General features: G+C 36.7%; 1 protein-coding gene and 1 long non-coding RNA gene across 6 annotated transcripts in view; one reads left to right on the forward strand and one right to left on the reverse strand.

The window, feature by feature from the left end:
• The window catches only part of LOC141571180 (uncharacterized), a 31,113-nt gene extending 20,698 nt beyond the window's left edge, over positions 1 to 10,415 (reverse strand). For all 5 annotated transcript variants that reach the window (XR_016019151.1, XR_016019153.1, XR_016019150.1 and 2 more), the window contains exons 1-2: positions 10,278 to 10,415; positions 4,551 to 4,611 (exon numbers count right to left, since the gene is read on the reverse strand). This is a non-coding gene — a long non-coding RNA (uncharacterized LOC141571180). The remainder of the gene's footprint in view (positions 1 to 4,550; positions 4,612 to 10,277) is intronic.
• C5 (complement C5) overlaps positions 1 to 16,051 on the forward strand; it is a 75,219-nt gene that overhangs the window by 6,213 nt on the left and 52,955 nt on the right. The window contains exons 3-9 of the mRNA XM_019731219.3: positions 54 to 216; positions 3,917 to 3,987; positions 6,881 to 6,972; positions 9,003 to 9,085; positions 11,426 to 11,516; positions 13,317 to 13,431; positions 15,153 to 15,279. Of these exons, the coding sequence (XP_019586778.3) occupies positions 54 to 216; positions 3,917 to 3,987; positions 6,881 to 6,972; positions 9,003 to 9,085; positions 11,426 to 11,516; positions 13,317 to 13,431; positions 15,153 to 15,279 (742 nt within the window). The remainder of the gene's footprint in view (positions 1 to 53; positions 217 to 3,916; positions 3,988 to 6,880; positions 6,973 to 9,002; positions 9,086 to 11,425; positions 11,517 to 13,316; positions 13,432 to 15,152; positions 15,280 to 16,051) is intronic.

Below are 16,051 nucleotides of genomic sequence, written 5' to 3' on the forward strand. Positions count from 1 at the left end.
TTTTATAACCTTAAAATTATTATGCTCTTTTCTATCAACATTTTCTGTTACAGATACAACCCAAACAATTGTCTCAAGGACAAAACCCAGTTTCACATGTGTATTTGGAAGTTGTATCAAAGCATTTCTCAAAATCAAAAAAAATTCCAGTAACCTATGACAATGGATTTCTCTTCATTCATACAGATAAACCTGTTTACACTCCAGACCAATCAGGTAGAGTATAAGATGCTTCTTTCCCTGGGGAGGACAATTGACACTATAGTGTAGAGCTTCTTAACACTTTAAGTGGAGACAAGTTTCTAACTTATTTAAAAGAGTTTCAATTCCCAATGACTTTTACACTTATAATTACCATTTTCATTTAAAATTTATATGGAAATTGCTAAAAAAAAAAATGAAATAGAAATTAATTTTAAGTTTAAATTTGATTTTAAATATACATTTTAAATTCATATGGAAATTATAAATTCAACAATTACATTATCTGCCCTATAAGTTACTTCCATATAGAGAAAAGCTTTTTAAAAATTGTGGAATATTGTGTTATGTCTTATTTATTAAACAAGTATAAGATGTAATGGCAAATATAATTTTTGTAATGGGAAAATAATGTATTGTAGAGCCACATTCATAAAAAAAAAGCTCTATACTTTGGAGCTAATTCTCTAATTCAGAAAACAAATCCAACTCTGGGGGATCAGATGTTTCTGCACAGAATAAACTAGATCACAGAAATATACAGATGTTATTTTTCTAAGGGAATCTAGCTAAGAAAGTTTTTATTAGAACATTGTTTCCTATTCATGGTTCTTCTCTTAGAGAGGGAAAGGACAGGATAGCCTATCAACACTCTGTGATTGAGAAGTGACTGGATTTATTCCCCAATGAATCAAAAATAAAACACAGAAAAGTGTGAATGCTACCCAAATATATTCAAGTGTCTGCAAAGTTCCATTTCTCCATCCCTCCCTTCATCCTCATTGACTTTTGAGCACATCAGAGGTGGAATTATGAGAGAACTAATTATATGTGGGGAGGGGACTTTATGAAGTTTTGATAATGATATCACTGGGGAATGACAGAGGAAGGGAGCAAGACCAGCCAGCTTTACTGAAAAACTTTTCACACAGTGCACACTTGCTAAAAGTTGGTGATGATGATAATGCCAGTGGTGGGTGGAACGAACCTCCACCACTACCATTTCAGCAGGAGCACCTGGTATGATCAGCTCAGAGAGGACAGACCTAGAGAGGGTGGGACATCGCTCTCGGCTTGCAGAATATCATTGCCAGAATAGTACCATCTCTTGGCTCCAACAAGATGACTTCGTATACAAAGAGAGGCCCTGGTCATAAAGCTGGGACCCCCCAGGAACAAATATATCCTTGCTCTGTCCTCTTTCTACATTAGAAGCTGCTTCACTGATTGGTACTATTGGCACTACCTAACACCTAGGGTCTTCAGTCTGTGTCCAATAAGTCGTCTGATACTCGGCCTGGGATCTTTCTTAGCTAGCAAAGCTTTCCTTAAGGACAGCCTCATCTATTATTTCTCTATCAGGACTTTAAGAAAACATGTTATCTTCATCTATTCTAGTCATAGAGGAAAATTAGACAACTTTCCTCTAGTTTCCTCCAAGTGGACTCTGGAGCCAAATTGTCTGAATTCACATCCCAGCTCGTGTTGTTATTAGCTCTGTGACCCTGCCTCTCAACCTCTCTGAGCTCCACTTTCCTCATCTGTAAAATGGAGGTAATAATAGAACTTACCTCCACAGAGTTGTGAGAATTAAGTAAATTCATATGCATAAAGCACATTTTAAAACAGTGTCTAACGTAGAGTAAGCACTAGAAAAGTGTTTTCCATTATTAATTGATCTGTAGAATCACACAAAGCCTATGTACACAGAAGAAAAAAAATTGCTTCAAAGTAATTCTTTTAAAAATTGACTAAATCTTGCTATTTATGGCTCTCATGTCCTGACCTGCACCTCTAATCTGACCATCCTTGAGGGGTTTTTAGTATAAGCATTGTTAGGATAAAGGCTTAAGTCTTCAAGGGTTTATAGGATAAAGGATTTCAGAATATTGACCAAAATCCTTCAATTCCATACAGCCTGTGTCCTGCTTTCCCTTTAACTTCCTCACCCGCCATGCTCTTCTGTGGACGCCAGCCAAATTGAGCTCTTTTCAGTTGCTTTCTCACACCATTTCCCCATTCATATTAAGAACTGAGTCCCTCTGCCTGGTACATTCATGCCCCTCCGTTGCCTGTTAACTCTTACTCAGCCCTTACATGTCATCCCATAGAGGGCAGCTTCCTTGACCTTCCTGACTGCACTCCCAGAAAGCCAGGAAGTAGCCTTTGCGATGCTTCCCACCCCTGGATCTTTCCATGTGCTTCTGTGATCGTGTGTTTGCCTCTCTCCTCCACTCCATTAGAAGTCTTCCAGGTCTGATTGTCTCACCACCCACCACATCTTCATGCCTAGCCTAGTGCCTGCACTAGAGGGCACTCAATACATTTTTGAAAAAATTCATAAGCCATATCTTTGGCACACAAAAAATGATTGATGTTACCTTCAATATGCCATTGCTGTGAAAACAAGATCAATTTTCTAACCTAAACACAGACTGGTTAGGAAATAGACAGGTAGTCGTCATAGAAATAATAATTATAACAAAATAAATTAATAAACATTTATTGATTAGTTATTATGTGCCGGGTTGTGCAAAAGCTTTGTCTCACTTAGTTCTCGCAACACTGTGAAACGGATCCTGGCAGTCCTGTTTTACAGATGAGGGAAGTCAGATTTAGAGGGATTAAGTATTGTACTCAAGATCACACCAGAAGGAGCAGAAGCAGGAGTGAAACCACAGTTTTGAACTCCAGGGCCTGAGCTTTTGCGCATACTGACTGCCTCTGGCAGCATCCCAGTGGTGCTGGACCAGGTGTGCTCAGAAGGCAGGAGGGAGGAATCCAGGGGGAAGGCGAGGGTGAGGGTAAGGGGATTTACTGAACATTTTACTGTAATCTCACGGTCTTAGGGAAACCCATTTTAGGGAGTTTAATGTGACTTCTTATGTAGAGCTTTGCATGCTACTTTGCATACTGACTCTTTAAAAGTTTTATGGTGCCATTCAATTTTATTTTGTGAAGTTTTGGCCATGAAATTATTTGAATGTCAGTAAAACCCCATAGAAATTACAATATGTCATTGGAACTAGATAAGCATGTCTCAAGCAGCTATGAGTTAAAAGCTAAGCAGATGCGTTTGTTTAAAAGGTGGGGACCTATTACCCGACTGAAAGAAAGGGAAGAGAACTAATCGTTATCGAGCTCCTAACATCATTCTTTTAATAATGAGAGAACAATGGTAGGATCTGGCTCAATAAGTATAACAAAGTCATACAATTGAAAGATGCCTTTAGCAACAATAAGAGATCATTTGCGGCCTTGTTGTAAGAGTGTATAATGTCAAACTACCTAATTTTCCATTAAAATCTTCAACTCAAATATGAGACAATTTATTACACTCCCAAATAACCATATGATAGACATCACTATCTTGCTACTATGAAATTCTTGACAAGCAATGATCTAATTACAGATAGACCTAATTTTGTACTATATGTGTGTTCCAAAAAACATATTTGCATACAAATGTAAATATATTTTAATAAAGGGAACTGTACTTTAAATTCACTAGAAGTAGCTCTTTAAAAGAAAAAATCTTTAGTAATGTATATATCTGCACACTAACTTTTTCTTTCTTTTAAATGTGTACTTTGGTGTATTGACTGTGTATTGATTTTTTTTAATGAGACTTGTCTCTTATAAGGATGATTATTGTGAAAAGTCAAAATACCCTTATGTTTAGCAGAATTTTTGATGCTATCAATTATTCTTACAGTAAAGGTTAGAGTTTATTCACTAAATGATGACTTGAAGCCAGCCAAGAGAGAAACTGTCTTAACTTTCATAGTAAGTATGTTATTTATTTAAATAATATTTTAACTCATGTTCAGTACATGATACGTTATTTTATGGCCCCACCCTAAAACCACACTAACTCATTGATCAGTAAATGGTGATTGAACACTTTCTGTTAGTATAACAGTGTAGGTCCATACCTCTACAGTAGACGTGTGTAAAAAGCTCATGAAAATTAAATCTCAACAACTTATGGTTTTGAATTAAATCGTTTAAGTACATCCTTCATGATTTCTTTCTTAAAGGGCATCAATTAATCACTAAGAATTAATTGAATATCTATTACGTATGAGATTTTTTATTTGTACAATTCAAGATAAAGTATTATAATCTGTGGTACTTACACTTAAGGAACTTAGCGTTTACTAACTAACATATTAACCCATGTGAAAAATAATGCTAAACCATGAGATAAAGATGAGCAGTTATCAACCTTTTATCATCCATGACACACACAATAGATGATTATGCACATGTGCAATAATAAACTCCCACGGTCTTACCCAGTGTGTGTCACAACCCTGCAAAATGTTCATGGGGAAATAACTGCTCACCTATTACAGTAGGTGTGTTACTAATGGTCCTTCACTGTAGGCTGCAGCACCTTTTCTTTTACTGAAAAACAAAAAACAGAACACAAGTGAAACAGAGTGATGTGTAGGATAACGGAATCCTTTATAACTTAGAATAACCATAAACCTTTACAAACTTTACTATCTGACTATTTTTTATGATTTACTGAAACATTAGAGTGTTTCAAGATTGTGGTTAATAGCTATTGATATAGACTATAAACTCCAGGAATTCAAAGAGATCCAAGGGACATTTCAAGGAGAAGTGAGATTGGAAGGGGGCCTGGAACAATGAGTAGAATTAGATATGTGGAGAAGAAGTGGGAGGATGGCTAGAAAAGGAATGACAGAGCAGAAAATCCAAAGTGAGAGGGACAGGACAGGAAGAAAGCAACCTGATTCAAGAGCAGTGGCGTCCCTGGGGACAGAAGGATAAATGAGATTTGAAAGTTAGACCACACCTAGAAGTTAAGACTTCGAGTGGCAGGTTGTAGGGAGAGCCCCTGTAGATTTATTACAGGAAACTAAGACAAAAGATGGCAGGGAAGTCTAGCCATGAGCGTTGCTACAGTGGACGTGAAAGAGTGGAGGAAGGGAGAGCCACTCTGGCCTGCCGCAGAAATCTAGAAGCAGAGAGAGGTGTTGTGATATTGGACGCAGAAGGAATGCAAAGGCCTGTCAGACTGTCTGAACTAGGGAGTGAGGAGAGGAAGCAAGTAAGAATGGCATTGATAGAATGAGGAAGTCGCTTTACCAGAAGTCACAATAGATGTCAGAGTCCAGTGTGAATTTGCCAGTTTACAACCATGGGTCTGCATAGACTGAATTGTCTAAAGCAGGGGTCCAGGAGCTGTAAGTTTTTTCCTTGGGAACCCAAGATTTGAGTTTAGGAGAATAGATACACACACATAAATAAATACTAGAAAACAAAACCATACTAGAGTATAAAACAAACAGATTGTACAGCAGGACAAATGACACATGAGCTCAGAGGGAAGACAAAATGGGGGTGAGAATGAGGTATGATGCAATCTTTTCTGTAGTAGAATAGGTAATGGAAAACTTGAGCTGGGTCTTAAAGAAAGGAGTAACCATAGGTTTTCTAAAAATAATGAAGAACTTCCCATGTAAGATATAGAATGAGTTTAACTATGGCGGCAGGAAGAAGTAAGAAATGAGGACAATAAATAAACTGGCTGGCTGATGTAGAAAGTCTAGAAGAGAACTAAGGAGAGGCAGTGTTAGCTCAAACACCCTTTTTCTGTCAGAAAATACTGGAGATGTGGACAGATGCTCTTTATCCCACCTCCTGCCCTTCTCTGTGGTTGAACTTGACTGATGCAGAATCCTGGACCACACAAGGAAAAATGGATGCTAGTCGTCCTATGTAAGAGCTACCCCAGGAAGAGAGGATTGAGGAATCTGATCCCAGCGCAGTGGGGAGTCAGCATGCAGAAGTATCCTGAAAAAAGACACTTCTCAAAAGAGATTGTCTTAAAAGCACTGTGCACAATGGACTGCAGGGAGAAAGAACAACCCAGAGGACATTTAGCTATGATTCTAATGTTCAAAATCGATCTTTGAAATGCAAGAAAAAAATATCTTAAAACCTTGACCATGAACTACAGTTATGGCACACGGTGGTAAATTTCTGGGTTAAGGATAAAATGGAACTCTACATATAGTCCAAAAAAAGTAAAAAAAAAACAAACCCTTATTTCATTAATTTTCAAACCCACACACAAAGGAATTTTATGGGGAAGCTTTATGAAAACTTCTTTGTTTAACCATTTTGAGTGTTTTATCAAGCTCAAAATGTCCATGCTGCACAGTTATAAACTGTCTAGCTAATAAATGCATTTATAGTGTATTTGCTTTGGAAAACTTCAAATGAACAGATATAAAATTTAGATTCTGATATATATAAACCTGTAAGTTCACATTTGGTTAATTATAACATTATTTGTTGTTCACTTGTTTTTTTAGTTATACAATAGAGAGTTGAGTCTCTTTCAGATAACAGAGGCTAGGATGCCTGAATGTAGATTTATACTTTCGGGGGGTGGGAGTTAGGGGACTGGACAGGAGATGGAGGAGGGGGCCAAAATTAGGGAGGGAAGTGACTTAAATGAACCATATTTGCCTTCTACAACATTTAAATGATCTTCCTCCTTCATATTTAATTTGATGACATGGATATTTGTTGGTAAATATTTCTGTAGATCAAAGATAATATGTGAGCTAATATATCGTAATCAGTTAATTTTTTAATGTGGTTTATGTGCTTTGATGTTGTTTGTTTTTATTCAAAGGATCCCCAAGGATCAGAAGTTGACATGGTAGAAGAAAGTGATTATACTGGAATTATCTCTTTTCCTGACTTCAAGATTCCATCTAATCCTAAGTATTTTAAATTATTTGTTCAAAAATTTTGTCTAAAAAGCAGACCTGGAACTTTTAGTCGTGAGGCAGATCACCAGTCAAATGGAGCCACCTAGTGTTAACGAAGGATGTCAGTGTGAAAGAAATGAAGATATGCAGTCTTTTCAAGTCTATTGAGAAGCTAGGCTCAGTTTTTGGCAAAACAAAAACAAAAACAAACCATCCCAATACTTCTCACCAACCCTCATTACATATAGAAATTAAAATTTGGACGATGCTTTTTTCTCCCCCATCAAAACCATCAACCCTCCACCCTTCAAGGAATCTAACAGACTATCAGTCTGAGAGCCTGGTGTGGTCCCACACCTTTTGCTCTGAGAGTTATAAAAATGTTGGTCCTCTGCAGTTTTTGTTGCATGGACTATTAGAAGGCAGATTTCAAGAGGGAGGGTGTTCTCAGAACCATTTCTCAGAATCATTTGGCCTTATGTTAAAGGATTTAAAATATGTTTAAATACAATCCAATGTAATAAATATTCAGTAAACACATTCCTCGTATATGCAAAGTACAATGGGAAAGAGAAATGCAAAATAGAAATGAAGAACCCATCGTCCCTACCTTCAAGTAGGACAAATAAGATAAGTGCACCTATAAACGGCGACTGTACAACTTTAAAGCAAAATCTTTTAATGGTCATTTTGCTCTGTCCTCTAGAAGGGAGTTTTCTGTTAATTCACTGTACTAAACATTATCTAAAAATTTGGATGAAATTGGGGGATTTAAATAATTTAGATAATTTTTAAATTGTATACTTTCTTTAAAATATTACACGCTCTGTAAGACAGAATTAAACCTATTATTTTATAACTATTATCATTTCTTCATCTTCGCCTATATCGTTTGCTCTGTTACAATTATGAGTCAGCCGTGGTAGCCTCTTGTGGCCAGTACGTTCCTGCCCCAGTACCTTTGCACATGTTGTTCCCTATGCTTAGAAAGTGCCTCACATTGCTCTTTACAAGGCTGCCTTCTTCCCATTCTGTAGGACATAGGATAAATGCTCCCTTTTCAAAGAGGTTATCCCTGGAATGGATATATAGTCCCTACATGATCTAATATAGTCCATCTCTTCCTGTTAGTCTTTTTTATTTTCTTCATGGCACTTATCTCCATTTTGCAATTATTTATTTACTGACCTTTTTATTCTTCACTAGATTGTAAACTCCTTGAAGATGTATTGTGTTTATATTGCTCGCTGTTATACCTCCAGCACTTCAACATAATAGGCACATGATACATAGTCATTGAATTAATGATGGTAATATTAAATTGACTGATTGCATAATCAATATGCGAGGTAGATATTATTTTCCCCGTTTTACAAATGAGGTAAAGCAACTTGCCCAAGTCCAATCTGCTAGTAATAGAAAAGTAAAAATTTGAACTCCTGTGGACCAGACCGTTAACTCTGTGAAAACAGGGGCTCTTTTATCTTGTTCATTTTTTATCTCCAGTGCTTCATCCAGTGATCAGTAAATATTTTTGACTGAATGTTGTTAATTAAACCCAGGTCATTTTCCTCTTTAAACAAAACATACTTTGTCTCCAGCCGTAGCTTCTTTTATGTGAGGTGTGAATTTTATCATCCGAATGGGCTTGACCTGTGTTATATGTTTCTAGAGACATTATTATGAATTTTAACATTATTGAATATTTAATAATATTTAATAATATTAGTATAATTAAGCTCCAGAATCAAGTAATTTCTCAAGTATCATAAGCTCTTCAAATCAAAGTTATTGATAATATTAAGATAAAATACCTGAAAAATAGCACAGCATATGAAAACTAATAAGTAAACAATTTCTATTATCCTGAAAACACTCAATTGTTTCTGTTTCTTGCTTAAAAACTATAGCAAATAAAATATATTACTTAGGCTATATAGAGCTTTACTTTTCCCTCCTTAAAACAGGAATTGATTGGATTTCCTCTGGGTGAATTAAAGATATTTGATGACTTCTGTAATTTTAAATATTTTGCTTCCACAGATATGGTGTATGGACAATTAAAGCTAAATATAAAGAGGACTTTTCAACAACTGGAACTGCATATTTTGAAGTTAAAGAATATGGTAATTTCTGACAATTCAAAGTTTACCTATAAAGAGTCATTGTTTTTGCAGTAATTCTTTTTATTAAGGAACCTAATGCAGAATCACTCCCTGAAGATGAGGCAGCTTGCTTGTATGGTTAGAAGTACTGGTCGAGGGTTGCGGGTGGGGTGATTGTCCGAATGCCTAGACTTTAGTTCCAGCATGCTCTTAACCTTGAACAAGCATACCAACTTCTTTGGACCTTGTTCCTCATCATAGAGCCTGAAGAGACCTAGCCCCCTGAGGAGCTTGACTAGTTAAGGTCCTTTTCCAGAATTATGATTTTAGGAGAATCATGATCAGGGATGTGGTGAACGGGACACAGTAAGACCAACAGATGATTTACTAAACTCATTACAAGCAATTAGGGACAGAACAAAGGACAACAATTGGATTTCCTTACCCTAGTCCAGAGCTATTTTTCTTCTGGTTCATAAATCCCTAATTATTTTATTTGGAAATTAAAGATATTCTTATTTTGAAATCAATTATATTAATGGACTAATAATTAATGTATAAACAGCTTAGTCTCTACATTTCTTATAATTGTTCACTAGAGTATTTGTGTGCTCTGATATTAAATTTAACTTTTTTTTTGCTTGAAGTCATTTTTCAATCTTCCAGGAGACTCATAATATGGAAAGTAAATACACAAATTTTAACAATTAACAAACAAAGTGGCACAATAAATTTTTTGCAGTGAAACTCAACTTTAAAGATTATAGGCTCTCAATACATGTAATTCCAACCAATCTCTCTTCCTCCAAGTGTTTTTGCTGCTTCCTGTATAGATCTAGAATTCATCTACCTCTTATTATCTATAACCACCCTTGTGGATTCATCACCAGGCTCCCTCCTGGACTACTACAAAAGCCTCCTAATTTCTCTCTCTACTTCCAAACTATTCTCACTTGGCATTAGCCACAATATTCTTGAAATGTAAATCTCATCATGTTACTTCACTATTGAAAAGTCCCCAATAGCTCCTCATTCCTTTTATACTGAAAATCAAAAGTCCGTGTTTTGAGCTTGCCCCTGCCTCTCTCCTCTTCAGCTTCATTTTATGCCACTCTTCCCCTCTCTTCCCTCCAGCAGTGGTGCCTTTGCTCGTGATGTTCCATCTGTTTAGAACACTTTCCCCTCCCTTATTGCCTAACCAATTTCTACTCACCTGTCAAGTCTCAGGGAAGTTTTCCCTGAAGTCTCTTTCTGGAGGAGGATTCTTTGTACTTCTTCATAGCAGTTTTCATAACCGTGGTTTAGGTGTTTATCTGTGTAATTTTTTGCTCATGTCTATCTTCCCTGCTTGACTGTGAGCTCGTTAAGGACAGAGTTCACTGGTATACCCTGGTTGAAAGGAGTGTCCCAGCTATGTGGCAAGTAGCTATTAGATGAAAGGATGAAATATTTCTCTGCATCTCATATCGTGGAGAGAACACACCTGCCTGGATCTTTGATAACACAGGAATGTAGCCCAGAACAACAAATTACATTGCTCTTTTACTTCTAGCCTTCACTATCTAGAAAACACATGAGCCATATCTGAAGCCAACTATCTCACATATGTGTGTGCCAGTTTTTGTTTGTCCACAATATCAGGATCACTCAATCACCTAATTTTCTATTAACTGTTGTGCAGGTTAATGGAATTAGAATCCATAAGCCCTGGTACATGGTCTGAGTTAGTATAAAGAGAAGACAGCGCCGTTTTGACAGGTGAAATTGTTTTCTCTTGGGCAATCAAGATACCAAAGAGATAGAAGAAAAAAAAAACACCTCCTTCCTTCTTGCCCTAATTTTTAATTTTACAGGGATGTTCTTTCTTGTAGCTAATTGTAAATTCTCTCTTCTTGACTCAAGTCAGAATTTCACGCTGGAACTTGGGAACTGGATGGACTTTATCTTCTAGACAAAAAGTGGGAAAAGTTAAATAAGCAAGAATTTTCCTTTTCTATTTTCAGTTTAACATAGTAAATATCTGTTCAACATTTACTATGTTTAAGACTTATGAGAAGCGTGAGGAGGGAGATTCACTAAAATAAATAGAGAATAGTCTTTTTTGTTTTCAAGGAGCCCACACTCTAGTCAAGGAAATACACAATTGCCTATAATAAATGCTGCAATCAAAGTGTAAGCAAAGCTTCTGGTACATAGAGCTGGACTGACCTCTGATTGGTGGAGATGTCTTTGTCATCGTCATCGTTCAAAATGGTGACAAAGACAAAGTGGATGTTGTGTTGTTGTGACAACATCAACGATACCAGAAAGAAGGTTACTCTAAGTTAAGTGGTAATATTGCCTCTTTGTTTTTACTTTCAGTGTTGCCACATTTTTCCGTCTCAATAGAACCAGAAAAGAGTTTCATTGGCTACAAGGACTTTAATAATTTTGAAATTACTATAAAAGCAAGGTAAGAAAGTTTTTTTTTTCTTTCATAGTATCCAGCGAAACTGAGTGCCGGCTCTGGTTGTTGATAGTTACCCAAAGTGAGATCTGTGATTCCCCCCCCCCCAGCTTTATTGAGATATAATTGATATGTAACATTATGCAAGTTTAAGGTGTATATGTGTTGATTTATTACACTTATATATTGCTGAGGTCTGTGATTTGTTGGCAGTGTCTGCCATGACTTTGGGATTGACTGATTGAGGAGACATCATGCCTATAGTTTATTTGCTCATTCCGATGTGAGCTGGTTCTGATTTTAGCTTTGTTGGTTATTTACCAGAAAAAAATCCTAACGAATTAAGTTCAATGTGTAAGTGTTTAGGAACCAACATGACTTGGGATATTGGGACTGAGATATGAAGCCTTTACTCCTTGTCATTTTTTAATGGCTTAATTAGCCGATTAGTATTGCATAACTACTTCAAGAGTCAATGCCTTAAAACCATGACCATTTATGAGTCAGCTGGGCAGTTCTGCTGATCTGGACTGGGCTGATCTCAGCTGGGCTTGTCCATGTGCCTGCAGTCATTTGGAAGGTCAGCTGGAGGCTAGCTGGTCTAGGGAGGTCTTACTCACATGTCCGGCAGTTGGCTGACAGTTGACTGAAACTACAAGGAGGATGAGACCATGTGTATCTCTCATCATCCAGCAGGCTAGCCTGTAGCAGCAGCAATGCTCGAAGAGAAAATGTGGAAGCTTAAACCCCTCTTGAGGCCTAGGCTAGAGCTTGGCATATTATCATGTCCACCACATTCTTTTGTCCAAAGCAAGTTACAAGACCAGCCCAGAGGATACAGACTCCCATCATACCCTTTTCATGCAAGGAGCTGCAAAGATGATAGATACATAGGGAGGTAGAGAATTGGGATTAGTTTTGCAAGCAATCTACCACAAAAGTTTAGGTCATTTAAAAATGATACTATAATGTAGTTATTAACAATTATAACCAATTTATATAGCTATATGTGTCAGGTACTTTTCAAAGCACTCTCTCTATATATTAGCTCATTTAATCTTTATGAAAACTCTGTGAAGTAGATTATATTACTATCCCCATATTACAAATGAAAAAACAGGTACATAAATGTTCAGTAATTTGCCCAATATCACACAGCTAGTAAGTCACACAACCTGTCTGGTTCCAGAGTCCATGCCCTCAAATACTATCCTACACTGCCTCTCTTACTAGCATTTATTCCTAAAATAGAATGTTTGTCACTTAGTCTAAACCACATAAAAGTCTCACTTGATATAGTATATAGATATTAAGTTCTTTTAATGGAGATTATTTGTTCAAACTATATAAGGAAACAGCTCTTGCTATAGTATTATTTGCTATGCAGAAAGTTTCCTTTATTTTTTAATTCTAAACTACAAAGGAAATATGCAGCTGGAATTTTAAAAAAGAACTTATCTCACATAACAACAAGCTTGGACATGCTGCTTTTAAAGATGTAAAAGAACGTAGGGAGCAACTCCCCACTGACATCAAAATCATCAAGGCAGTAATGTGTCCTGTAGTAAAGGGCCCTGGGCCTGAGTCTTTTGAGCCCCTCAAGATCAGTTTTTTCATCTAGCACACAGTAAAAAAATCCATACTTTGGCTTTATTATTGTAGCTTTATGAGCATGAAATGTAATAGTGGATAGAAGATACTTTAAAGTGTATCAAGTGCTTTATGTCATTTCAAGTTGTTACATCTTATCTGAATTGTATTGTAACCTTATTAGCAAAACAATCTTGTGGCATTATTATTTGACAGATATTTTTATAATAAAGTTGTCACGGAGGCTGAAGTTTTTATCTCCTTTGGCATAAAAGAGGACTTACACGATGATCATAAGGAAATGATGCTAAAAGCCATGCAAAACACAATGGTAAGATGTTAAGACGTGTGCACTCATACCTAAAGGTACACCATGAATGCTAGAGATGGAAAGATACTTCAGAATCATCTAGTCTGATCCCTCATTTTATATAGGTGTGGAAACGGAAGCTGAAAATTCTCCATTGGCTTCTCGTTGTCCTTGAAATAAAGTCCACTGTCCTTGGCATCTGCCCTCCTCACCAGCGCATCTCGTGCCATTTCCCCCTCTCTACTTTGCATTAGTTGCTCCAGTTTCCCAAACTTACCCTAATTTCTCTTGCCTCCAGGTCTTTGCAGTGGTCCTCCTTCCACTGGGAATGCTCTTCCCTTTGGTCCCCTCCTGCCTCTTCATTGCCTGGCTAATTCCTCCTCATTCTTTAAGTCTCAGAGTTGACACACTTTCTCTGGGAAGTCTCCCTGACTCTTCTCAATGAGGTTACCTGCCAGATACTCCCTTAGGCTTTGAGCCTCTCTTAGTGAGGTACTTTTGACACATTATTACAGTGGTTCTCAACCACTATTTTCACCCCCAAGTGGACATTTGGCAATGTCCAAGAGACATTTATGGTTGACGCAACTGGGAAAGCGGGTGCTTGCTACTGGCCCTTACTGGAGAGAGCCAGGGGGGCTGCTTACTCCTCTAATACACAGAGCACTGCTCCACAGCACAGAATTCTCCTGCCCAAAATGCCAGAGGTGCTGAGGTTGAAAAACCCTTCTTTATTGTAATGGTTTATTTACTTTGCTATCATTTTCTACACTAGACTCTTTGTGGGTCTGAATCATTCCCATTGTATGCTCAGAGGGAGCAAGCATGGTTCCTGGTAAATAGTAGGTACTACTCTATAAATACTTGTGGATGAATGAATTCATTGAGAAGTTACTTGTCTGTGGTTAAGGGCTAGTGGTTGCTGGAGCTCATGTTAGATCCTGGTCCTCTTTCCCTTTATTCAGTGTTTTTCACATTATACCACAGATAACAAGGGTTCATGTCATTCTACTCACTGTTGCATAGTCATGTATTAGGTTGGTGCAAAAGTAATTGCGGTTTTTGCAATTATTTTTAACCTTTTTAGCCGCAGTTACTTTTACACCAACGTAATAGTTTGCATCATCTATTATTTAGCCTTTGCTTTTTCATAAGACAGTTTTATTTATACAAGATGCCTCTTTTTAATGCAAGATTCCATGCTAGACACTGAGACTGAAAGCTAAATAAGACAAAAATCCCTGGTTTTAAGTCATTCAATTTTAGAAGAAAAAATAAGGCAAAACCTATTTTATTATTTAGCTTAATAATTAAATGGTATACTATGACTTGACCCCCTATCCCTTTACCCATTGTATGTTTTTAAATTAGTGTTTCAATATGTAAGCAGCAAAGCACAAATTAAATATCATCAAACCCAACAAATTCTTAGTTAAGAGCAAAAGTAAGGCGAGAAGTCTAGGAAGATGGATGATGACTCGGAAATTGGAAGAAGGCATCTTTGTCAGCGAGTGAAAAACAGATCTATTGAATCAAATGATGTTTGAGACTCTTCCATGTCTATAATTCTATAAAATAGATTAGAAAATAACATTCAGGGCTAAATTGTGTGTCCAGTCATTCACTTTACTGGTGATGATAAACCATTCCTCTGACATTTGCCTTCGATAGAGAAGCTAGTAAAATAAGATTTTGTTAAATTTTCCTCTGAAATAACACTTTCATTTTCCCTTTTTAAAAAGTTGATAAATGGAGTTGCTAAAGTCACATTTAACTCTGAAACGGCAATTAAAGAATTGTCCTACAGCAGTCTAGAAGAGTTAAACAACAAGTACCTTTATATTGGTGTAACAGTCATAGAGTCTTCAGGTAAGTTTCTTTTCTTTCTTTTTACTTTATCTTGGGAAATATTTAGACAGTATATTAAAGGTATAAGCCATTCCTACAGTTCTTTCATAGTTAAATTTTACATTTTGTGTCATTAAAAACTGGGATTAGAGTATAGCTCTGCCACTCTCTAGTCATTGGGTCCCCATTGCCTCAAGTGCAAAAATAGGGTAACACCTGCCCGCTTGATATTCTGAGTGGCTTTGACTGAACATCTGGCACCTTGATGCTCTCACCTGGTGAGAAACAAAACCATCAAAATGAAATTATGTCTGTAAAAATGTTTGATAAAGTACTATGCAAATGAAAGTTATTATTATTATCATTGTTTTAGTCTCCTTATCTGTGCAATGATGAAGTTGAACCAAATGCCTCCTAAAGCCTTTTTCAGCTGTAGTATTCAGGAATTCTATCTAAAATTGGAGGCAATAATGTTTCTAAAATGGGTATAATAGTAGTATACACTTCATATGGTTGTGATGAGAATCAAAGAGTCAATCCACTCAAAGCATATAAAACAGTACTTGTCATACAGTGAGGACCATACACCGTATTTTGCCATGTATAAAGTGTACTTGTTTGTCTAACTTGGATGCGTATTATACACGGGTAGTACTAATTTCGTATCTATATAAATGTTTTTAGTTCTTTTATTTATGCTTATGAGTTAAAAGTGTAACTCTAGAAATCAGTAACAATATCCATATGCAGAATAATACCCTGGAATATGATAATCGGTTTTGTTGAACTTATA

Source organism: Rhinolophus sinicus, chromosome 16 (assembly GCF_057876585.1).
Source record: "Rhinolophus sinicus isolate RSI-liver-muscle chromosome 16, RSI-T2T, whole genome shotgun sequence".
NCBI classification, from domain to species: domain Eukaryota; kingdom Metazoa; phylum Chordata; class Mammalia; order Chiroptera; family Rhinolophidae; genus Rhinolophus; species Rhinolophus sinicus.